Here is a 24,087-nt window from a genome sequence, read left to right on the forward strand (position 1 = left end):
ACAGCACAGATAGAGGTGAATGCTCAGATTGTCGTGATGCAATCAAGGTATTGCTGATATCAGTGTTCAGACCTGACTCTTCCCAATTTATATCAGTGATCTAGTTTCAGGTGCCGTTAGTAAGAGTGAGTCAGGTTCGCCCGTGATTAGTGAACATGGTAAGAAGTGGCAAAGAAAATTCAAAAGAGTTGAAACAGAATTCAAGATGGTAGATGCCATTTAACAAGCAGCACATGTGTAGAGTGTTACATGCAGGCAGGAGAAACTTAAGCTACAGAGATGTTAAGAAAAGCCCCAAGCGTAATGAAGCTGCCTGTAAAAATATTTAGATGTCTATGTCAACACCTCATGTGTAAACTTTATACATTGGCAATAAAAGGAGGCAATAAAAAGCAGAAAATTAGGATATATAGTTATAAGCATCCATCCATGTTATAACAAAACAGGACAATGTAGCAGTAAGAAATTGCTTTAGAATATTGTGTACAATTTACACAATTTACATTTACAGTTTTATTCACCATATTACATAAAAAAACGTTGCTACTTAGCTGACCTGTTGAAGCTGATACACTTACTTCATTCAAGAAATGGCAGGATGAGATTTTTTATGTAACCTTTCATTCATCCTCATGTTCTTAGAAAAAAACTGATTGTTATATACATTCATGTTTACTTGTTTTCCTTTTAGGATTGAGGATTACACAAAGCCAAAGAATGTTATTATCAGTTATTTACCCCAAGTACATGTGAAGCTGATATGTTTTATAGCTGACCTTTCTCTGCTCAAGAGCGGTCTGAGTGTTGCATGAGGTGGCTGGTGGAATCAACAGGGCTGATTAACCAAACTGTTTACATTTCCCAGCTTGAGCTTCTCCTCCTTCCCTTCTACATGCAGCAGCTGGCTGCTGTGGACCCAGCTCTATTCGCCAGACCAGCTCCTGCATTGCACCTCAGTGTTTTGTGCTCATTAAGAATTGCAGAATGGGTACAATGACTGTACTGATTGAATGGATTATCACATGTGCTTCAAAAAACTAAAAAGATAAGCATCTGTTATTTCTCTGGAGCCATGTAGACATGACGCCTGTGCATGCCTGGGTGGCAGATTAGTCTCTGTCTGGGCATCTATTTACAGGTCAAAGCCTGCAGGCCTTGAAAAGCAAGGAGAGCACACAGCCTCATGCACACAGCTTGGTCTTTCCCATTCATCCTACTGGTGCTGCAGCAGAGCTGCCTCGTCCCGCAGGTCAGACCCCAGAACACATCCTGGGCAGACCTGCGTCCAAGTGAGAACACTCTGTCAGCCTGTACACACGTCTTCTTCTGCTAGTGGTGAATTCATGCCTTTTCACTCAGGGCTTGTGCAGCTGTTACAGTTGCTCCACAGACCAAGTCAAACCAGCAACCTTCCTTCTCCAGCTGTTTAAATAAAGCTTATTGTGCAGCACAGACCCAGAAAATAACAGAAGTGACAATGTAATGCTAACATTTGCTCCAGTGTCCATCTGGTCAGCAATAAGAAATTAGCTTGTCTTGGGGGGTCTTATAGTCCTCTGAATATATCATGGGATGACAGGCATCTTTCAGTACCTTTTGGTCATCACTGTGGTGGCAGATGTTTCACTGAAATGTGGTGAAATAAGCTACACAGCAAGTGCTTGCAACAGTCTCAGAGCGAGTGGTGCTGCAGCTGAAGGTATGCTTAACCAGCACAGGCTTACAGGAGTTTTATTATCACCAGAGTCTCCATATCAGGAGCACAGACATCGGAAACTCAAGCTACAAACTTGATGGCAGTAATACATCTGCCCTCTGAGAAGAAGGAAAGCATCTCTCTTAAGATCATGTAAAGTAATACATATGAGCTTACTGTTACTTCCAGAATAATTCAATTCTACATTATTTACCAACACTAAATAAAATGAGCCCAGAAAAAAAAACTATATCTTGAGAAATTACTATATGTTTTATGTGGAGCCATGCGCAACTCAGTGTGCCAAAACCGGGAACATGCTGTTCTGCCTGAATCCTGTCCATAACTGCACTGCTTTGTAAGTGATGTTCATGTAACTGTGCTTTAGTCCTCAGCTCAAGGGGCTCTGTAAGGCTGATGTAAGAGGGAGCAGGTTTTCACAACACTCGCCATTTGCTTCCTTCTTTGTGAAGCTGAAGGAATAACATCTGCTTTCCTGGCTCCTATTCAAACAGCCCATGGTGCTCAGCCTTTGGCCTTTGCCCTCAGATCGGTCCTATTGTTCGCTGACCTCTGAGAGCCAGGAGCCCTTTCACCAGCCCTGCACTCCTGTCCATATCGAACTCCCCCCAAAACACACACTGGAGACAACTTTCGGGCTCCTGCATTTCTCTCCTTATTTTCTCAAGTCAGGCTTGTTTTCAAAAGGAAAAAGCTCATAAAACCACTTCTAAATGTTCTGTGCTTGCCTCCCTCAGGAAAGTGAAGGTCTATTCCCAAGTGTTTTTAAAACTTGCACCACGAGTGAGCTGCAATGGAGTTTTGAAACACATTTTCATGACTTTATATTGTTTTTTTAATCAATGCAGCATGACGTCTTTTGTTGTTCTCTAAGGGTCATTTGTTCTTTTTTTTTAGAGTTAATTCCTTCAGTGTTGCCAAGTGAAGTACATTCCAAATCATGTCATGATAAAATCCACCAACGTATTAGTCTTAACAAATTCCATTTTTCATAATCTCGGGAACAACTAAAGGAACAGACTTTCATTCATCATTTCTGGAACCAAACATGCAGAACAGATTTTCTTTTCAAATAATTATTTTAACGTTTCCTCCATTCCTGAAACTAAAGTTCAATAATATCTCAGTGCAAATGCTAAAACATTAATCATTGCCAAGGTTTATTAAAAGTTTTATTAAAATTTCCTGAAATTCAAAGGCTGTTTAATCATATTTAAAATTAAACAGCAAGAAGAAACTGGAAAATGTTACAGTGCTGACTTCACTCAATGAGTTAGCATTTTTTTAATTTAAAATAAAACATGGAAGATGTCTACTTTTGGAATAGTGACCTGCTGTCGTGGAGAACTTCTGACTTTAATCAGACAAAAGCTACTCTGACTAAAACCCAGACTAAACTCTGTAGACTTTATCTATTTAACCTGATAACAAACCACAACATGCAAACAAGTGCAACAAGAAAGCCATCCTTTCTTGTGGCCACGACCACCTTCTTCTCAGCAGGGTCCAGCCCACTGTAGCAAACAAACATAATTTTCATACTAAGCAAAATCTCCAATCCACACAATTAACACTCAATTATTGAACTGCCATAGAATCCCTTTGTCCGTCTCCACAGCGGCCACTAGCGGTCGTCTCACTGTCAGTGCACCCCTCCCCGGGCAGGCTGCCACAATAGTGTTCTTCAGGCTAGATGGAAGAAAGCCAAGAAAGCTAACGCAGCAATAGCTAGATTTACAACAAAGCATCTGTAAAGCCCTCTCTTTGTCACGTCACTAGCGTTCCCTGCACATCTCTGCTATATCTCTCTCAGACAGTGCTATTGTGTTCTAAAAATGAGTAATTAAAAAAATATTTTTTTTCCGTTATGTGATCCTTAAGTAAAGTACTGTAGATCTTTGTCAGGTATGCTACCTGAAAAGGCTCACCCCCTCCAAAAACACTCTCTGCACTTATCAGACATGGGCGATGGGCCACAGGGAGCAGGGAAGAATGCCTCCATTAAGCCCACCGAGACAAACGCTGCTCTCCAGGGTCTGATTCTGTCTGGAGTCTTCTGCCCAGTGGCTCAACTGCTCCAGCCACTTTAGCTCCCAAAGCCTGAAGCAGATCCATATTACAGCCATTAGGCTGAAGGCAAGGGCTCAGGCTTCTGTTCTACTTCAGGACAGTTTGTTTTACCTGGAGCCAAGGCAGACAAGCTTATCACTGGAGAGATCAGACTCTGTGTCTCAGCAGTTGACTTCTGAGTTCATTTGCTTTGCTCACATGGTCTCGTGGTTCCAATCCAAATCACACAAGTGTCTGTTTTAAAAAAAGAGACTTGAGGACTTGAGCATTTTTCTTTAAAGTTGACTATGAATGTGTAAAATGGAAATGTAATCTAAAATAAAAATACAATTTGTAATAGAACATTTATTATATTTAGGTGGGGAGCTGCGTCAGCATGCGTAGGCTGCAAAGGAACAAGTAATAGGTTTATTCCATGCTGGCTCCACAGCCGAAACGTTGTGTTCTCTTTCTTCTTTTTTTCAGCATGGAATAAACCTATAACTTGTTCCTCATTAGTATATTTAGACTTCTTTTGGATTTTTTTTCAGCAAAATGTGTAAACTCAGACCAGTATCTAAAGTGGTTAAAGAACAGGGGTAGGGTTGGAGGCTGGAATAAGTCTGTGATTCGCCATCATGTGTTTGCCTGTTTGCTAATCAGTAATCATTGTCTTGTGAAGTGTAAGGGGAACTAAGTGTACTCTGTGTCACATGCATAGACGGAAAGTATTAGCAACATGTACAGTTTTGTATTCAAAGGCCCAAAGTCTCTGCTTTGTTTCTTTTCATTTCCAAAGCCTGTTTGCCTTGCTTATATTTCCTATGCTCTTTTTGCTCCTATGCACTCATCATGCCCTGGGTAATCATGTCTTCATTTAAAAACATATGAGATGGAGCTGACATAAGAAAGGTACTAAGAATTTTGTGACAGTCGGTTCTTAAACATCTCAATTTTTAGTGGGACAGGGTTACTTTTGGAAATTCTTCCAGAATTGTTTAAATGTTTGTAACATCTGTTTCACACAGTAACAATTCCAGCTGTTGGCTTTTGAAAAACATCTCCCTTCACATTAGGGAGCTGTCTGCAAGTGAAGAGTGGACAGGGACCCTCAGCAGTGGTGTCCCCAGTGACCGCACTCATGCCTGACGTGTAACAGCACCTTGAGTTTCTAAAGAAAGGCCAGCAGACACTCCAGACCTCAGCTTTTGTTAAGGAATAGTTTCCTCACACTAACAGGTAACACATACTTGAAACTGAAGTCTCTTTCTGCAAATCCTGCTTCAGTGTGTTAGCATCCTTCACTGGACACACTTTTAAGACAAAAAGCATTTTAAAAATAGCCCAGAATGACATTTCTAATACATTCATATATAAAGTACAACTATTATAATACTAACCCAGATGTAATTTCTATTTAAAATGATACATTTGTACATTTTAACTTTAAAATCTAAATTTTAAATTGTAATATACATATGTACCATATTTAGCAAGTAAGGAATTTCAATACTCTAAAGGTTTCTGAAAAATATTTTCATCTAATTTTGAAAACCAACATTTATGTTTGTTATTTCCGTGTACTGAAACTTTTCTTTTGTCAGTTTAATGGTGTTTTTTTTAAATGAATACTACCAGTACATCTAGCATCTGTATGTAGATTAAACCACATGCAGGCACAATTTGGAAAGCCGATCCAGGGAGAAAGACTACACTACATTTACCTGTGCATAAATTCAGATAAAAATCAGTTTCTGTTCTTATGCTGGTTCAGTTAAGCATTTCAGACATGGCCAGGCAGATACCACATAGAGGAATTTTATCAAATGCATATTTACCTGTATTCCAGTTGGAATGATGATGACAGATAGGATAGGAATTCCTTTGATTAGGAAACAGTTACAGCTAAGAATCATTCTGTAACTTTCATGTACTGCTGTCATCTAACCTCTTTTACCAGCATATGGAAAATCAGGTCTGCAAGTATGAAAGTCTCATTTTTTTAAATGCATAACAGCATCAGATCTCTTCAGCCATCATTTTTGAAAACATACTTAAATTTACAGTAAATCTAGAGTATTTCACAGTATTGTGAAATTAAACCATATATATAAAAATATAGTAAAGTATTAAAAGGGCAGGGACAGATTTTAAAAAAAAAGTTACTACACAAAAGCAATGCTAAATTGAAGTTGGTTTAATTAAGCAAATGTGAAGTTTTGTTGAAAAGCAGTCACAGGACTGATAAGTGAGGAGTGAGAAAAGGCAGGGCAAGATGTCAGACTGCTGGAAGGAGAAGCTGAAGATTATGCTGTGTGGCATGGTGTAGGGACAAGCTTTATATAATCTTCCTTAACATGCAAGTAAAAACAGCCTAGAACTAATAATCCTTAGACAGGCAGGCTGGATGAAGACTGTTTGGCAATGTGTCTTTACAGGGGATGTTCCGACACACTCCGCTAACTCAGTGAATAGAGAACACTGCGGAATTATGGAGGCAAACCCTTCCATCATGACACTGTATCAGTTCAACTACACCTACAGTAAATTTTCACTCAGTTCCTATAACAGTAAGACAGCCCAGAGCCTCCCCACTCTGCCAGGTCACTCACTGAATGAACAGCTCTTGGCCTTTACAGACACGTGAACATTGACAACAGTCATCTGTCACCCCTGAATCATCACACAGTAGACGTTCCTCTCTACTGGACCGGAAAAAAACTAAACCATTCTGCATGAACTGCACTGTTGTTATCTGATGTCTGTTATGGAACTTGATCTCTGAAAACAGTTTCCAAATGGGCTGAGCTAATTGCAGTTAATTATGTCAGAGTATTTTGCAAACAGAAATACTTCATAACATTTCAGTTAAACTCTGTTAAGATAATAGTGATAAGTATTCCCTACAAACAAAAGTCTAAATGTCGTGTATTTATATGTACAGGAAAATTGAATTGAGAATATAACGAATTCTAGTGACAGATTTTTGTATATAGGTGAGGGACATGTTGAGACAGACTCTAGAGAATGGAATAAATTCAAACTGTTTTCCAAATAGCTTTCTGAAACCTTTGAGCCTCCAACACCATTCCGATTATTGTACTATCTTAATTGTACTGTAAATGTCATTTATAAAATAATCAGGACTTACTGTGTTCATCTCAGAAAGAAGTGTCACAAGTGTCAGATTTATGTGCAAAAGCATAGAAATTTTGCTATTCATACTTCCTCCATCCAAACACATACTGATGAGTTAATTGACTTCTGGGAAATTGGCCCTGGTATGAGTGAATGTGTGTATGTCTGTGCACTGTGATGAACTGGGGTCCTGTTCAGGGTGTTGCTTGTAGGGATGGGATCCAGCTCCTTCTCAAGCCTGGATTGGACAAAGGCTTAGAAAACAAGTGGATGAGTAGAAAATGTGAAGGTCATGGAACTTGTCTCCACTCAGAGAAAGCAGGAGGTAATGTATTTAGAAGAACTAGTGTGTAATACTGAGAATATTTATTTACTTTCTTTTGCCATGACATATGTATGTATTTGCAGGCTATTTTTCCACAGTTCCTTATCCTAAGTAGGTAGAGCCACTCTGGCACCCATTGTTATTTAATTTGCTAGAGGGGTTTAAGATCTATTGACATTGGCTTCACAGCTGAGGCAATCTGATCAGATAAGCAGCCCCAAATTTAGTGGAGACATCATATGTTTGGGAACTTACGAGACAGAAATTTCCCAGATTCTGTCTGCGAAACAAATGTGGTCAAAACAGGTCAAAAAACGCAATAATATTAATTATTTTATGAATTACTTACTTTGAAATCTTCCTTATGTTTTTACAGAACTATGTAAAACATATTCAGGTTTTGCTTTAGGAAAAAGTTCAACATTTCTCAAAAATCTTAACATTTTTTATCTTTTCCAGCTGCGAGGAAGGTACACTCTTTATGTTTATTTTTATTTCATCACTAATCTGAAAATGATTACTAGGACTGTGCAGTTTCAGATTGAGAACCCTAACCAATATCGCCACCTAATGGAATTTCCACAAACAACTGATTTGACATTGTTCAAAATTATTAAAACGTGTATACATACAGTGGTAAACACCCATATCTATTGAATCTCGTTTTTAACTGCCTTTTTTAAAAAAATGCAAAGCCATGAAATTAATACAATTTGGATTTCAATAATGAACTGAATTCACCTCTCACATTTTGCAAGTGATGCTTTGAAGGAAATGTACTATTACACTAAGAAAGATGTAATGGTATCAGGGAAGCCTAAAAAATGTAATTTGTAATATGTTACTTTAGAGTTCAATGCCGTGACCACTCACACAAATGCTCTCTGTTAACCTGCGGTGTGTACTCAGGTGATCCTTGCTTGTGGGTGCCTGGCTACAGGGGGATTTGCCCGAGATCCAGCAATTTATACAACACAGTACATGACTGTGCACAAACTAATCCTGGATTCAAATTACAATTATGATCAATAAATGTTCTACACACACAGTTACCAACCTGTTTATTACAAATAAAAATTATAAAAGACATCACACATGTCTTTACTTTTGTACTTCTAACTTCTCAAAACAATGTCCACAAAAGCAGAAAGCAGATTTCCTTATGTTAACTGCATTACCACAGTGCCAGTGAGTAAATCCTAAGAACCTAGAGAGCAGTAGTTCGGCTCCAGCACAGGGACAGTCCCCCATCCTGTATCCCACAGAAACAGGGACAGTCCCCCATCCTGTATCCTGCAGCACAGGGACATTCCCCTGTCCTGCAATCCCGTGGACAAAGGCACTATGACTGGAAGCTCTGCCGGAGAATCCTCTTCTCCTCCTCCACAAAGCTCTTCTCCGAGCTGGCCTGTCCCACCTCACGTTTCCTCTTCTCCTTCTGCTGGAAGCTCTCCACCTTCCGCTTTTTAGCAGACGGACTGTGCTTGTCCTCATCTGTATTGACAGGGAGCTGCAGCGTCAACATCGGTTCTTATTAATCTAACAACCGACATCTGCCCACAACCCCTTTGACATAAACACTTGAACTCTCCTCTGCAACTCATCCTGCAAACCCTGCAGTGGAGCGGATGAGAATGCCGTCTCCAACAGCGCCCTTAATAAGGAGATCATAATGTCCTCTTAAAAACTTAGCGGGGCAAAACAAACCATATCTCTGGCATAAGGCAACACTGTGTTCTTGAAAACTCACCACTGCAATAGTTTTGCTTAATATGTAACCGTCTTGAATTATCGAACAGGCTGGATGAGCCACGTTCTTTTAGTGCTCTCGTTTATATCCCTTCTTATGTCCCCTCAAAGCTGCGCACACGTAAGAGAAGATCTGAAAAGGACAAGCACTCTGAATGTACACAGCGACTAAACTAGATGACTCCACAACAGAACAGGAGATTTGTTCTGTATATAGAGCATTTTTATTAAGAGCCTTACAACGTTTACCCAGATCTTTTGGTACGCTGCTACTTCTGTAGAAGGGGGAGACACTGCTGTTTTAAATCACGTTTCATCCAATCGCATGACCATGAGCAAATTCACATCGCAAACTGGAGAGCGTCACTGGGACTCACCGGAATCGGTCAGCTCCTCGCCTTCGGGCAAGAAGTGCGCGCACGCTCCCGCCAGCTGGGGGGCGTCGTCCCCGTTGTCCTCATACATGTTGGACCATTTTACTGCCATGTCCCGGCCGGGGGGGGCGCTCTTCTCCTGCGTGGCATAAGACTGCGGTGGAGGTACGGCGTTGGTCTTCCACGGTTTAAATTCCTTTGCCGGCTGTGATAAAAGGAAGAGGAGTGGGAGAATTGAGAACAAGAACAAACTATTTTTTAAATAGTTCAACTAAGATTTTTTGGTTTGTTTGGGCAGGTTTCCACACTATAAGCAATGCCTTAGTGAAAGTAACACTAACAGAGAAACAAACTTGACTAACTTTATTCATAATATTTTAAATACTTGCTGACTTGAGACGTCGTTAATATGTCTCTTGTCCTGTTCAACATTCCGCGTTTGGTTTCCGAGTGATGCAGAACAGTTACCGAGGGAAAACGGCAGTTCTGTAAAAACTGCAAGGTGTTTGCTAATATATAACCGCACAAAGGAATGGATTCATACAGCAAGCTCTTCATACAATGCTTTTTATTATTATTATTCATTTTCATTGTAACACCTGTACATTTTGTGAATCCGATATTGAAAAAACTGAACACGTTTTTTCTCATCTCATCGTACAGCTTTTGGACACTATCTGTTCTGGTTAAATAAGAGTAATAATTGTATAAATTAACATTTAAGGACATTGTTCTTGGTGTTCTGAATAAAAATAAAGACGTTCGTAAAATGTTATTTTAATTTTGGCAAAATTTCAAATAAATGTCGAGTGTGTAAAACCTCTCTACGTGCTTCAGATAATTTACGGATTCATTTAAGCTGTACTCAGATTCTTTAAAAGTATATAAAAACACCCTTAGAAAACTGGTTTAAAAATCCTATGCGATACCTAAGGTAATCTTCGTGATTTAGATAATATTCCAACCGGTCTGTTGCTTCATTCATTTGATGTTGTCTTTGCATTGTTGTCTTGCAGTATCTGCATGTATATGCCCTTGATTGTTATTTTCTTCTTTCTACAATAATAAAAAGACAATGCTTTTAATGTGAAGCATTAATATTTCCCACGGTGACTGGCTGTAAACGCCTGATGTGATTTATTATCAGTGGGGAATCCGATGGCCAACACTACCGGAAACCCCGAGTTGTAAAAATGGATCAACAGCTGGTCACTCCTTTGCGGACTTACTTCTTCCGGTGCTTTCACGGTCCGGCTTTCCCAGTCGATTTGCTTATTGAGCGGGTTGTACAGGAACGACGGCTTAGAAATGGATCTAAACAGATCATCAGGTTTGGGCAAAGCCACCGCCCCGGCAACAGCTTGCGTATCCCCCTGCTGAGGCGCACTACGCTGGCGTGTCCGGCCGGCAGCCTGGGCTCCCTGCTCACAATCGGATTCGCTGTCGGACTCCGAGCTGCTGCCGTAAGCTGCAAAGAAACTGAGCGGGTCTTGACTCTTCTCGGTCATCCTGAAAACGACGCGGACAAAGACTGAATTTTATAGCTCAGCTGTTCTGCACCCACACAGCCCCATCTTACAGTAGCGTGATGCGGAACGAAAACAGGAAGTCGTCCACAGGCGGCCGGATCTTCGGGATGGTGCGCGGGTAGGGACAAAAAGCCTTTTGAGGCGGTGTGTGTTGGATACACGATTTGAACTTTATCCAAGCATGAAAAAGAAAAGGGGTACTTCGCAAGTGTTTTGCAGGCACACATATTTCCATATTTCTAGGTGTGCTACTGAGTAACCAAAATATTTTTTTTTTACCATAAATCTGTCGCCAGTCTCGTTCCAGGAGCTCTTGTCCTGAAGCTGTGTTTGCCACAGGGTCTGCACTGTTATTCAGGCAGAGATGTACTCCCTTCAGCAGGCAGAGGGCTTTGGCGACTCATACTCGAAGACATTGTTTCAGTTTTGAATTGAAAAACGTGAAAATGCATTTAAAACCGAGAACAGGGAGCACCTGTGTACAAAAAAGGCCGTGAGAGTATAGGACAAACTACCAGCCATGCTTTTGAAGCTGATACCCAGTTTTCTTCCAAGAAACAGCTGTATCCTGAGATCCTTGGGTCAAGCAACTAATTACCGAACGGGCTGGCTGGGCTGAATGACCTCCCCTGCTTTGGTTATGTTTTGTTATGTTCTGATGAATCACGTTCGGACTGAAATAAAAAATCTGCACTATACAATGGTATATAGTTCTAATTTTCCACAAAACCCACTTGATTTTTTCATAATCAATTTAATTAACATTTTATATTAACTGCAACAGTCATCCACTGGAATCCATGACATTTTCTTTTTTTCTAACAACTAAATCCAGACAAATTTCTGGTCGAATTGCTGTATGGGAGACCTCACCAACTGAGCAATCAGAACACACAGGAGTATAACAAAGTCCAAAAGAAAGTGTCTCAAACCATAAGAAGAGCCTGCAATAATATCCATCTAATATCTAATGCTCATTCCTGGTGAAGGTCATGACAACACGGAGCCTATCCCAGAATCACAGGATCAAGGCCACACCCTGTATGTGCAGCAGGTCTTCCCAATAGCAGTTTAACCCATTTGTACGGTGTCCAATGAAGTTCCAGGAAAAGTTCATTTTCTTTCTTAAATTGTTTTATGAAAGTGGCAATAATGCTTTCAGATTAACAAAAAGTGTAATCTCTGCAGTATAGTAAATGTTGTTATACTATTTTGTTGGAAATGTGATGTAACAGAACAGAACAGAAAAAATGAAAAAAAAATCATAATATCTCATTGTACACTACGTATATATGAAAAGGGAGAGTAACACCCACATTCTCCTAACAACTTGCAGTCACAATAACAGGTTTATAAGGTTAAAAACTGAAACATTATCCCCACAATCACAAAGCCAAGTCCCTGGAAATTCCCTATCTAAAGCAAAACACAGTTTTGGAATATTTATTACTCCATTCATTATCTAAACTGGGAGCAAGCCATCAGCAGCTCAGATCAGGGTGAGGTAACCACAGAGTATAATGACTCCTAGAATTATTGTGGTGCAGAAACACACACCTTGAACACAGGAGAATTTCAGTTCGATACTCGGGGAAATGCAGAGCACACTTACAGGTTTTGTTTATAATACAATGGAAAACAGAAAACAGCTGTCAGAAACTGGGATAAATGGAGAGTGATAAAATATTTTCTTGAGTTGTATCCGTTTCCACACAGATAGTTTACGTTACATACACACAAACACTCAACGGCAATCTAAGTACTTTCAGTTCTCAAAGCCAGAGTTCTCTTAATTAAACAGATAAAATGCCTAAATGATCCATACCTCACAGATGTTCCCAATCTTCAGAAAGAGACGATCTAAGACTGAACTCGGGCTCTCCAGGACCAGGGATGGAGACCCATGTGTAATAGCAAGAACCAATGTATTTTTAGCATTTTTTAATTTTATATGAAAATATAAAAAGAAGAAATCTCAGATTTCCTGAAAAACAATATTTTCAATGTGCGTCATTTTGTTCTTAAAGTAGTGTAGGTAATATTTTAAGTGGTCAGTCTGTCAAAAGTCTTAGTGAAGATCAAAAGGACAATAATATGGACTGTAAGTGTAAAAGAAACCAAGAACTTAGGCAATTAAGACTACAAAATTGTCTATCATAAAAGGATAATAAACTGGTTCATGATCACAAGATCTTTACTACAAGATTGTTAGATATATGTAGAAAATATATGCAAAAGTTTAATACTAAATGTGTCTGAATGACAGTTAAGGCCTCTCTAGAATGTCAGAGTTATCCCAAGTATTTTATTTAGTATTTAATTACTATTTTTATTAGTAATTAGGAGCACAAGACGAATCACCTGTGTTCTAGACAGTGATTAAGAGAAACACTGCTTTGAGATATAGTTCAAATTTACTTAAGATCTAAAATAACAAAACCACGGCATTTCTCTATAAAATTTTCTTTTTTAGTAAAGATATATTAGAAAACTTCCACCCCTTTCCTGTCTGCCATAGCTTTCTTATGAGTAAAATTACTGGTCACTTCTCTCTTCCAGTAACTTATCACTGCACAAGTGTTACAATGACAGTAAATATTGTGAATGATCAGTCCAACACTGTATCAATTCATTTCAGTATAAAAAAACGGTGGGCTACATAGCTTTTAATTGCATATCACATCTATCCATAGTTCATAAAGTTATTCTCAGGTTTTTTTTGCATTTACTGAATGCTAAAATATGGAAGTATTTGTTACAGTCTGTATGTCAAACATGTAGGCACAAGTTTATTTCAGCTCTGTGCCTATGCATGTCGCTGGTTTCCGCACTTCTCTAACATCTCAGTGATTCATATTTTTTACATTTTTAAGAAAGCTCAGGTGTTCCAGCAGGAGTGAGATTATATCCCACACTGTCTGAGCAGAACTCAGGTTTCTACAGCACCAATCAGGAAACCTTCCCCGAGGCACACACAGCTCAAATCCAAAGTCAAAACCCAGCTGACTCACAAACCGCTGTGGACTCATCCTATTCCATACACTACAGGTATGAAATCTAGAGTCCCCAGATATTAGGGAAATAGGGGTCCCTTTCTTCTTTGAAAATATTAAAGCAGCACACCTGAAGAGAACAACTAACAAGCTGTGCAGATGCTGATATTTCCAGAGGCAGTTTAAGGAAGTTCTACTATTGTTAAAGTTGCTAAGAACTGTATCATGGGCTGAATATTTTCCTTGCATTTGTAACCATTCTGATTTTTTAGGAAACACTCGTGTACAAAAATCAGATAAGACAGGCTGTTAGGACCTTTGTAGATTTTTTAGCCCTTTCCATCGTAAATGACAGGACCCTGCAGCAGTGATCTTTGCCCAAGTGGACTGCAGATTATTTCAACCCGAGAGCAGCGAAAGAGGTGTGAGAGCAATGAGACAAACACTTTGCTGAGGTGTTCACTGTGTGAACACTGACAAGCAGCACCTAAAGATGCAAAATCACGAATCTCTGGGAAGAGGGAAGATGTCCTTGGAACAAGCAGTGATGGAAAACACAGCTGTGAGGAAGGCAGGCGAGTTCCTTGAGGGTCTGTAGATCACAGCCATACTAACCAGCTTTAAGTCCTGAATGCCTGAAGACGAGTGCACATGCCCTTGCTGACTCCTCACAAAGCAAGGCAAGTTGCAGTCCCAGCACCGCACCATCAGGGCGGTGACAGAGAGCGTGAGCGGAGGGGCTGGAAGAGAGCATCAGTGCTGCTGGTGCTCCCACACGCCCCCTCCGGCTCTGCCTGCAACTCGTCGGGCAGCGGGGGCGCCCCAGGGTCACCGGGCTTGGGCAGAGCCGCCGAGGAGGACCCGGAAACAGTGCTGCTGACCGGGACATCCTTGTCCAGCCCACAGGGCAGATTCATGGACCCCATTGCGGAGGAGCTGGAGCTCCACTCCCCCTCAGGGTGGTACAGTAGCGTGGAGTCGTGGCCCTTCTCGAAGTTGGAGTCGCTGGAGAGGGTCCGGGAGAGGTCGTTCGTCGCCCCCACACACTTCGGCACACAAGCACTGCAGGAGGCTCCCGCTGCAAAGCAAATCACAAAGCATCAGACGCCCGCGCCCCGTTTCAGAGGGCACTGACAAAGAACAAGTGGAAGGGAACAGAGGTTTCATGGATTCGCCAAATCCTTTTAATTCCCTCCCCTTCCCCTTTCTTCTGCTCTCTCACAGCGCATACGACAGTCCCCGCCGCCCAGGGTGCCTCAATATTATCAAAATCTCGCCGTTCAATTTCCCTGAAAAGGCTAAAAGTACCTTTAATGGATTCTATTTTTTCATTTTTCACTTTCTGGACCTCGTCCGTGATTTTGGCGATGATGAAGTTCATGGACCGGCCCATCTGGATGGACTCCACCAGGGCGTCCAGCCCCCTGGGATTTTCAGCCAGGTAGTCCAGGAGCTTCCCTGTCTTCTTCCGGTGGGTGGTCCTGCAGCTGATCTCCTCTGTGTCTTCCCGGGTCAGGATCTTCTTGGAGCGTAGGTAGTCAAAGTGCCTGTCGGCTATGATTTTATCACACAGGTACGGCCGTAGCCTCTCCAGAGCCTGACAAAACACACAGAATCGATCCACATGTAGGGTGCAGTCAGGCAAGATCAGTCTTGCTTCTCCTTATGGAGTTCGATATTAACACTCACATAGCACTTTAGGCCTTAAAGAGCTGGCAGTTACTACTGTAAGAGGAAGCAGGACGTGCTTTCTAGAAACTGCTGTCTACAGTTTTCCTCAATGCATGTTAAACGTCAGGAAAGCTATAAAAGACATGCTGCAGTTTAAAGAGACGTGTAACAGGTATTGTCACGCGACAGGGCAACTATAGTCACTGATTCAGAGAGTATCTGAGGGGGAAGCTACGCGATCTTCTGGGAAGGACCAAGAGACCAAAACTTTACTAAGGAGCAGGAGCTGGAGGAAGTGAAAGTATTTTAGAAATCTATTCTATTCTTATCAAACTTTTGATAATAAAGCTCTTCCTCACCAGGTCTGTTCTTGTTTACAGGTTGAAAGCAGGTTTGTGTTTTAACACAGAATGTTGTCCAAACAGGTTTTCAGTCAAATGTTTGTTTGTTTTTTGTTTCAAACTTGCTTATAAACCTTAGGTCTTTCGAGCAGACTGGTAGAGGCAGAATGTCATAGTTGCAGTTTCAGTACATGCTCTGGTGTTACCTTCGTCTCCTTCAGCAGTCATGCAATACAAACGCGCACTTAGCTAAAGACGGGCTTTATGTCATCTCAGAAACCCAAGTCCTATAAAATCTTGGTAAATGCTGCAGCAAAGTCCGCTTTGGAGAATCTTTCAAATGTGGTAATATGAACAGATATGAGCGACGATCCTCCTGCTGACCAGCTGTGTTTGATGCAAGTATGTCTCTGTCGATTCTTTCATTGTTATCACTAGTTTCCACGACGTCAAAGTGTAATAAACGGCCGAAGAGGAAGTTTGCACAAAAGTGAAATGTGTTCCGAGCCTGGCATACACACACTTGGCTGTGTTAAACAATAACGACAGGAAAGGTCACCGTGTCGGCGAGTCATTAGAGACGATGCGCGGGCAGGACCCCACGCCGCAGGCACGCCCACGCGGCTCGTGCTCTCCGGAGCAGCGGGAAGACCTTCCACGCCACGCGGTTCGTGCTCCCCCTGGACCCACCTGCAGGGTTATCCACCTCAGCCACGAAACCTCCTCTAGCACCATTTTCAAAAACACGTTTCGACTTTTAAAGCGCCAACCAAAAAAACACGTCAGTAAACTACATATTTGTTTATTTGTATATACGCGCAGGTCTTCACTTTAATCTACTGTATGTATACTTTTAACAGGTTTCTAAAACGACCTAAAACACTTACTTCCTTTTTTATCTCAGCCATTTCATCTTCAGTTAGGTGTGGGACATCCATTGTGATATTCAAGCACGTCTTCCGGGGTGCTCTTAAATTTCATACACCATAACAGTTCACTCCTCTCGGTGGCGCTGACTTTTATCGATACCACGATCCGAGGGGACGCGGAAACAAAAATGCTTTTGAGTCTTTTGCTTGTAGCTTATCTTCGCTGTCGAATAAAACGTAAGTATCTTATATTTTACTGCACACCAGTGTGTTTGATCCCTGATTAAAGAATGAAGATAGTGCTCTGCGGGTTTGCCACAGAGAAGTGTGCCGGTAGACTTCCTGCTTTCGGACAATGATGGAAAACGACGCGACAGCGACAGCTCTCAGCTAATTAGAATAGTGCAACTAGTAAAATACAGCAGGCAAAGAATAAGCGATGAAAGCAATTTAAAGCACCAAGTCAGGTACTGCGAAATGAAGCAATTCCTTTTCAAACTTATCAAACGCATTATCTAAATTCACTGATTTAATAATAATCACTGATAAGTAAACCGAGTTATCACGTTTTCTGAGTAAACCGTTCGCTCCATGAATGAATGGACAGTTTGTAGGGAGCCCGATCTTTTATTACACACGTTAGCAAACTGTATTTATGTACTGTGCCCCCCATCTCAATTAGAAACCACAACGTATATTTTGCCAGTTTTATTTTTATAACTGGGTTTTACTCCTGAGATAGTCAACGTAACTGAGTTTTACTATTACTATGCTCTTCATACGCTTCATAGGTATTTATACATGGAAGTGGTGACTAAATCTGAAATCTTTTCTAGCAGTTTCAAGAAAGTATCCCCAGAGGAAGCAATTTTATGCTGCACAGGGTCGGGAGCCCAGCGATGTCAAACATTGTACACCACACCTTGTGAAACAGTGGTAAGCCTTCACAATTTTAAAAATATTCAGCGCAAGAATTTAGAGAGAAGAATTGAAAATCACACTGAAGACAGACAGCGTTGTGCAGATTTCAATGTCAGGTGCACATGCTATTCATTATTATTTTTTTTTCTTTAATGGATTATTCAAATTTTTAAACCCATCCGCTATGAATAAATTAGTTTAAAAGTTTAAAACAAAAATATATGTGTAATTCTTAGACTATATATCTCGGCAAAATTCTATGGTTTATTTCTATGGGTTGTTTTTTTTTTGGCAAAGAACCCATCACAATGAGTTACGATGGTTCATGCCGTGGTTTGTAATTGTATACAAAAAAACATTAATGTTAAACACGGCATTATTTCAAAATTGGTGCCAGGACTGATATGCCGGAAGACTCTTCTCATGATCTTATCAAGAAAGGGTTGACTGATGTTCTCTGAACTGATTGTGACCATTATGCTGTAAAAAGGCAGTTACGTCGCTCTTTTTTTCCGCGTTATACATACACAATGAGCACAGTCCCGAAGTGACCAATCTCGTCATTTACAACAAAGTCTGCTGGCATAATTGCGCATAATAATTAACGCGTGACCTACAAATTCCCAGGTTTGTTTTTTCACCAAATTCCCGGATAAGGACTTGAGTGCAAAGCTACAGTATGTCCCACCTATGTCAGTTGCTGAACCCAGTGATCCACCCAGTTTTTGAAACCCTTTCCTGATTTATTTATTTTTATTATTACAACGGTGATATATACAATCCACACAAGAGTACACGCAAAGTCACCAGGGGTACATATGGTATTTGCATGTTACAAAAAAGGTCAAATGAGGTAAAAAAAGATAAGGTATGCACAGCTTTAATATTCTTACATTTAGAAAGTTTGGAGATATGACAATACCATTTCATGGTATGGTAATGAATAAATGAATGACAAACGATTTTAAAAGATTATTTCCAATGGGACTAAACGGTAACATACTGTTACCTCTATTTCTCTAAAAGAAAGATTCTAATATCGACCTTTCTTTATATCATTTTGAAGATCCAGAATGTTTTAACAGGACATCAGCTAGAGAAATGTTGGAAAGTTTAACAAAAGACACAATTATCTGTATTAATTTTAAATCTGCACAACAGGGCTCTTTACAGAGTATATTTGATGAACAATTTAGTAGAACAACTCCCGAATAAGGCAACCAGCTTCCAGAAGTGATCTTAAATACTTATTACAACTATAATACATCATTTCCGTTTCGTCTGATAGAGAATTCCTCCTTTCTCCTCAATGGTGTCTGATGGGAAACTATTCGTTCTCTTAAGTCAGTACTTCTGGATAGCTCTGGTGACGATATCAGGCTTAAGAGAAACATTTATCCATAAAATGTAATTATACAGTACATTTCACCACCAACATCAGGTGTTTTACCTAGATGTTTCAATTTTTTAAAATAAGTTTTTATCTCGACACTTGATTTCTGTAGTATTCCAAATAGTATATTCTGGGGAAAAACATGTCTATACATAAGAGACAATGTAAGGAGTATGTGTTTATGGAAGCCGGATAATTTCAAGGCGATTTTCCAAATATCAAAATTACATTTAATTAAAAGCTCTATACCCTCTACATTTTGAAATATTAAATTAATGAATATATGCTACAAACGTTGCTTATTTTTAAAGTAATTCTCTATTTTATCTTAAAGATAGTATTAGATGTTCTAAAATCTAAATCATTTAAGGCTACCTTCTGTCAGTGTTTGGGATATAATATATTTTTAAAGATATTATTATTAATATTATTACCTTATTACCTTTCCTTGCTTTCTGTCCAACTCGCAATTCCTCCGTGAGGACGAAGGGGGGCAGCCGTCTCTTCCACTGCAGTCTGATTTCCGAAGGAATCCTTAATAAAACTTGAAATGTATTAAAAGAGATGAAACTCTAGATGGCGCCATGTCATCAAAGTTTCAACTACCGAGGTTTTTTAAAATAGGTACAATGAAGAATTTAAACAGGATTATTCAGTAAACAGCTGGTTAGATTGTTATAGTAATGGTGATGTCCGTTTCTTATCGGTATTATAACAAGAATTCCATGTTATTAACATTATCAACAGGTAATTAAAGTCAAGATTAGTAAAGACAATAAGCAACTGCAACAATGTTAGACTAATGTACTACAAGCACAATGTTTTTTTGGCCTGTTTTCTCAACATTTTTCATTTCAATGTTTTCTGGCGCGCTGTTTGCGATAGTAGGTGAGTATACTTTTGTAAAAAAATAAAGAATATATGATGAAAAATTATAATATGCAGTGTATAAGTACATACTAGGCTGGCAAATATCATAGTCCTTTGGATATTATTACCAAAGTAAAACAAAACATTTAAAGAAATACAGATAATGCATTGGTTTAGATATTGTAGTTTTATTTAACAAAAGGTATTTGTCTTTCCAGAAATACTCTGCATTTATGATCAATGAAGAAGTTCTCACTTAACAAATCTCAGTGCACTGATGTCTTTGGCACAAACGTAGGCAGAAAAGCTTCTATAAACAAACACCCCTGAAGAAAATCTAATCAAAATAAGTTGCATCACGTCTTATACATACACAAAACCACATGACCAATGCATGTCTTAAGTTCAGACTCCTAGTGTTACCTTACTACAGAGACATGCTAACCTATGCACAATTAGATGCACTTTCTTGTAAATGAACCAGGAGCTTTGATGTCAGACAGTGAAACAGTGTTAATAATAAGGCAGTGCTTTTTAAAATGACCTAGAAAAACAAACCATTGCACTGCACAAAACGACAGATTCATATTTCATTAATATGTTCCACAATCGGTCCTTGGTGATCATATTCACCAGCACATTTCACACTGGTGTTGTGACTCACCGGGACTCTCAATGCGACCCTTCTCTGTGACCAGACGCCCAACATCTGCTCAGTATTTCTCTGTATGAGCTCTAGATTAGATACCTGGCAACCATGGTATCATTTGTTCTCTATGCCAAAAATGTCCCATAAAATATACAGCTTGTGTCACAAATTACAATTTTACGGCTGGACCTCTTGTGCCTTAGCCAGACTGTATGATATCATTGTCATAAATTATACCAAAAATGTGAAGCAATAAGAAAGTGGCTTGTTTACTGGCTGACGAATGTATTCCAAAAGAATTCCTTCCACGTTTCATCACAACATTGCCTTTTTCTGCAACTGCAGGAGAACAGCCATTGTAGTTTATATTGGTGGGGAGGATCTGGAATAATCTAAAGAAAATAATTTAATGTGTTTTTAAAACCTTTAATTAAACAATGTTGCAAAAGAAATAAAGGGAAAAAATACACCCTATCTGTTCATTCTAAATATAAAAGGCTATTCTTTCAAAAGTAAAAATAAACAGCCATTCAAATATAATTTAATAATGATAATATAAAATAATTATTCTGCACAGTGGTACTCTTCAGTTTAGATGGTCCATTAATTTAAGTTAAGAAAACTATCCATGTCTGTAGGAAGTTCTTACTTCTTTTCTTGGTAAGTTGGGTGATTTGAACATTCAGAGATGTATCCACTGTTGGTGAGAGGAGATGCTGTGCAAGGTATTTGTACAAGAGAACAAGCAGGCCAGAGCACAGCTGGGAATCTCTCCTGCTGATTTCCCACTTGGCCTGTGGGTCTACAAACGGAACAGCACTGTGAAAGTGCAGAATTACTCTGTATCCTATTTTCCATGGCAGAGCTCCTCCACTACTATTTTACTAAACTGTTCTCTCTTTACTTTCTTTCCCCTCAGCTTTTCTTAGAAGAATATATAGATCCTGTTATAAAGTATCATCCAATTATAGCTCATATGTGACCATTGTTATGCTTGAAATAAAGTTTTAGAAATCAACCTTTTCCAGTTACGTGGTTATATCCAGTTATGAAGCACAGGACAGCTCTGTTCATCTTCCAAGCAGTTTATCACACAGATTGTGGATTCATGAACAGAAAGCACATACAGTACTTTACTAATCAATAGCATAATCAAATGAAACTGACATTTTGCAGAAATACCTCTAGTACTTAATTCCTTCAGGTGTTTATACACAAAGCCTCTGCAGCTTTAAAGGTATTGGGAATCAGCTGGATATAATAATTAGCACCACCTAATCACAGCCGTGAAATGAGAATTGATGGTCCTGAAAGAGAAAATGCTAAAAAAGGGGGGCTAATGTTAGAGCAGAAGACAATAACGTAAGCACCTGTCAATCACAAGAATTTAGAAGTCTTTCCTGGCAAGTTCTGAGGGTTGTCTGCTTTCTGCCTGACGTTCAAAACAGCCACATATTAAAATACAAATGTATAGTAATTTACGTGCCTCTTCTTCCAATTCAGCGTTGCAGGGGAACCTATCTCAGCAAGCGGCAGTCAGCTGGCAGTGTACACCCTGGAGGAGACACCAGTCCATCGCAGGGAGACAAATGTATATAACAAACTAAAATATTCTCTGAGTTTAAAAATGACATGAAATGATTTCAAAAGTATAGTTCATGATAAATCTACAAAATTAAAAAAATCAGTAATATCAGTCATGTCCACACTTGCTACCTGGTCTTAGTTTTCTTCAAAGTCTCAGAAGACTTTGCATAGAAACACTGTACATCTACTAAATGGGACATTCAAGCTAATACAAAATCAATTAGCCCACTGTAATCTTCGCTAGACAGTTGTTTTAAGGACTGTGAACAACAATCAGCAGCACAAGGACAGACACACAGGGAGGACTCGGTGAGGAACAGGCTCAGGCACTGCGCGTTGTTGGCACATCACTGTCAGCCCTCCGGAGGTGATCTCGTGTCTGGATCAGATTTCCGTTCTTTTGTTGATGAGCACAGACGAGCAGGTAAGGGCTCCATCAACCTTTTCTTTCTCGCAGTTGGAGACTGGAATCAGCATGTGATCCTTCAGCTTCTCAAAAACCTGGAGAAAACGCAATCGTTAGCTGCTCGGGAATACCAGCCTCATTTGTGGAGCAACACGGAAAGGTAAAACTTTTGGTATCAAACTAGTTTGGGAAATACCCCTACTAGTGCTATTTCAGCTGCTATCTTAAAAAAGTTCAGTCTGAACAGATTCAATCTGGTTTGTTAATATTACCATCTTGGATTTGCTAAGCAATATATCAGAAGGTTAAATAAATGTCTGATCTAACTGCATTCATAAACATTTCTAAGCAGCTCTTTCACTTGAACATAGCTTTGCAAGTTTTTTAGGTTTCATAACCCTCTCAGGACTCTTTTCTAAAATATCTGATGGAGATTGTGAGCAACAGAAAATCAAAAATATAAATTATTCCAAAATATAAAACAATATACCTTCAGAATGTTTTTTCCCTTTTTGGAAGTTAATTTAAAACACTTAGACTCTACAAATCAGTATTTCCACAAGCTTGGCTAACAGTTTGCCTGGTTAATCTGACTTTTCTGTTGGAGGACCAGTATGGGGCTGACTCTCATCTAAATCCTTGCTCTAACAGCAGGTCCTCCCTTAACATCTTCTCTGACCCGCACTTACTTCACATTCACCCCAATTCTCATCCTGCTCCAGCTAAACCCTAACCTTGCAGCCCAGGTTCACCACAGTTTCAGATAGCATTCCAGGAGCCAGAGAACCACAATTAAGAACATATCCAATAAAAAGATACCTATTTAAAAATGTAAATGTGCTTTCAGATGCAATAAGGTAACATCACTGTCATCTCACCTATTTATGTACTGTATGAAAAAACACAAAAGATTAAAAATTGATAATATTGACAACTGAGGCCTTCTCCAGGGCACACCAATCATATTGCAATTCTAGGTGCAAAAAAAACTGAATTTATCACAGCTGGGGGACAAAAGTGATGGTATGTTTCTCTTGGTATCACCCGAGGGAGAAGAAAATTGCTGGGGTTGTTGCCAAAGTATTAAGTCCTGCAAGAAGGGCTACTGTACCATCTCCTCAGCAAGACTGTCTGGAACGTCTGGTCAGCAAGAGGTCGCTGAGGTCACTGGGGTCCACATGCTGCTGCCCAGCAGGCCCCACACACAATCACAGCATGCAGATGCAAAAATGCAGACAGCACAAGGAGGATAGGACAATATAAATGTAAAAGAAAAAATGATCCTAATGGGTTAAAAGAAAGATATAATTTAAAACGCATTTCCTAATCCTTCATAAAAAATATAGTTGCACCATTCCAAAAAAAATTTTATAAACTAATGTGTCATTTTATGGAGCTTCTCCAGAAACAACCAGTGTTTTCCTAGAACTCTTCCAAGCCAAAATACTTCTTCAGAGAGCTGTCTCTCTGTAGTGATAGGGCAGTTAGCTGTACCTTCACAGAATT

The 24,087-nt window shown here is 39.7% G+C and overlaps 3 protein-coding genes across 3 annotated transcripts in view; all 3 read right to left on the bottom strand.

Moving 5' to 3' along the window:
• Positions 1 to 8,275: 8,275 nt before the first annotated feature.
• On the bottom strand, positions 8,276 to 10,972 carry c11h1orf52 (chromosome 11 C1orf52 homolog). The gene is made up of 3 exons (XM_088926603.1): positions 10,582 to 10,972; positions 9,356 to 9,557; positions 8,276 to 8,723 (listed from the first exon to the last, which is right to left on the bottom strand). Exons 1-3 carry the CDS (start codon positions 10,858 to 10,860, stop codon positions 8,572 to 8,574), a joined length of 633 nt encoding a protein of 210 aa, XP_088782729.1. The 5' UTR covers positions 10,861 to 10,972; the 3' UTR covers positions 8,276 to 8,571.
• Positions 10,973 to 11,997: 1,025 nt separating this feature from the next.
• On the bottom strand, positions 11,998 to 17,127 carry bcl10 (BCL10 immune signaling adaptor). The gene is made up of 3 exons (XM_088926605.1): positions 16,774 to 17,127; positions 15,183 to 15,471; positions 11,998 to 14,952 (listed from the first exon to the last, which is right to left on the bottom strand). Exons 1-3 carry the CDS (start codon positions 16,822 to 16,824, stop codon positions 14,582 to 14,584), a joined length of 711 nt encoding a protein of 236 aa, XP_088782731.1. The 5' UTR covers positions 16,825 to 17,127; the 3' UTR covers positions 11,998 to 14,581.
• A 2,984-nt stretch (positions 17,128 to 20,111) lies between these two features.
• The window catches only part of ddah1 (dimethylarginine dimethylaminohydrolase 1), a 66,818-nt gene continuing 62,842 nt past the window's right edge, over positions 20,112 to 24,087 (bottom strand). The window contains exon 6 of the mRNA XM_088926604.1: positions 20,112 to 22,676. Coding sequence (XP_088782730.1) covers positions 22,560 to 22,676 — 117 coding nt within the window. The 3' untranslated portion in view covers positions 20,112 to 22,559. The remainder of the gene's footprint in view (positions 22,677 to 24,087) is intronic.

The sequence above is a fragment of the Atractosteus spatula genome, chromosome 11, assembly GCF_055471065.1.
Source record: "Atractosteus spatula isolate fAtrSpa1 chromosome 11, fAtrSpa1.hap1, whole genome shotgun sequence".
Taxonomy (NCBI): Eukaryota; Metazoa; Chordata; class Actinopteri; order Semionotiformes; family Lepisosteidae; genus Atractosteus; species Atractosteus spatula.

Excerpts from the sequence above, each read along its gene's own strand:
- c11h1orf52 (XM_088926603.1), bottom strand. The coding sequence starts at position 10,860 with ATGACCGAGAAGAGTCAAGACCCGCTCAGTTTCTTTGCAGCTTACGGC. Across the intron at positions 9,558-10,581 it reads CCGTGAAAGCACCGGAAGAA|CCGGCAAAGGAATTTAAACC; the intron begins GTAAGTCCGCAA and ends CTTTTATCACAG. Across the intron at positions 8,724-9,355 it reads CGAGGAGCTGACCGATTCCG|ATGAGGACAAGCACAGTCCG; the intron begins GTGAGTCCCAGT and ends CTGTCAATACAG.
- bcl10 (XM_088926605.1), bottom strand. The coding sequence starts at position 16,824 with ATGGATGTCCCACACCTAACTGAAGATGAAATGGCTGAGATAAAAAAG. Across the intron at positions 15,472-16,773 it reads TGGCTGAGATAAAAAAGGAA|GCTCTGGAGAGGCTACGGCC; the intron begins GTAAGTGTTTTA and ends GTGTTTTGTCAG. Across the intron at positions 14,953-15,182 it reads AAAAATAGAATCCATTAAAG|CGGGAGCCTCCTGCAGTGCT; the intron begins GTACTTTTAGCC and ends TTTGCTTTGCAG.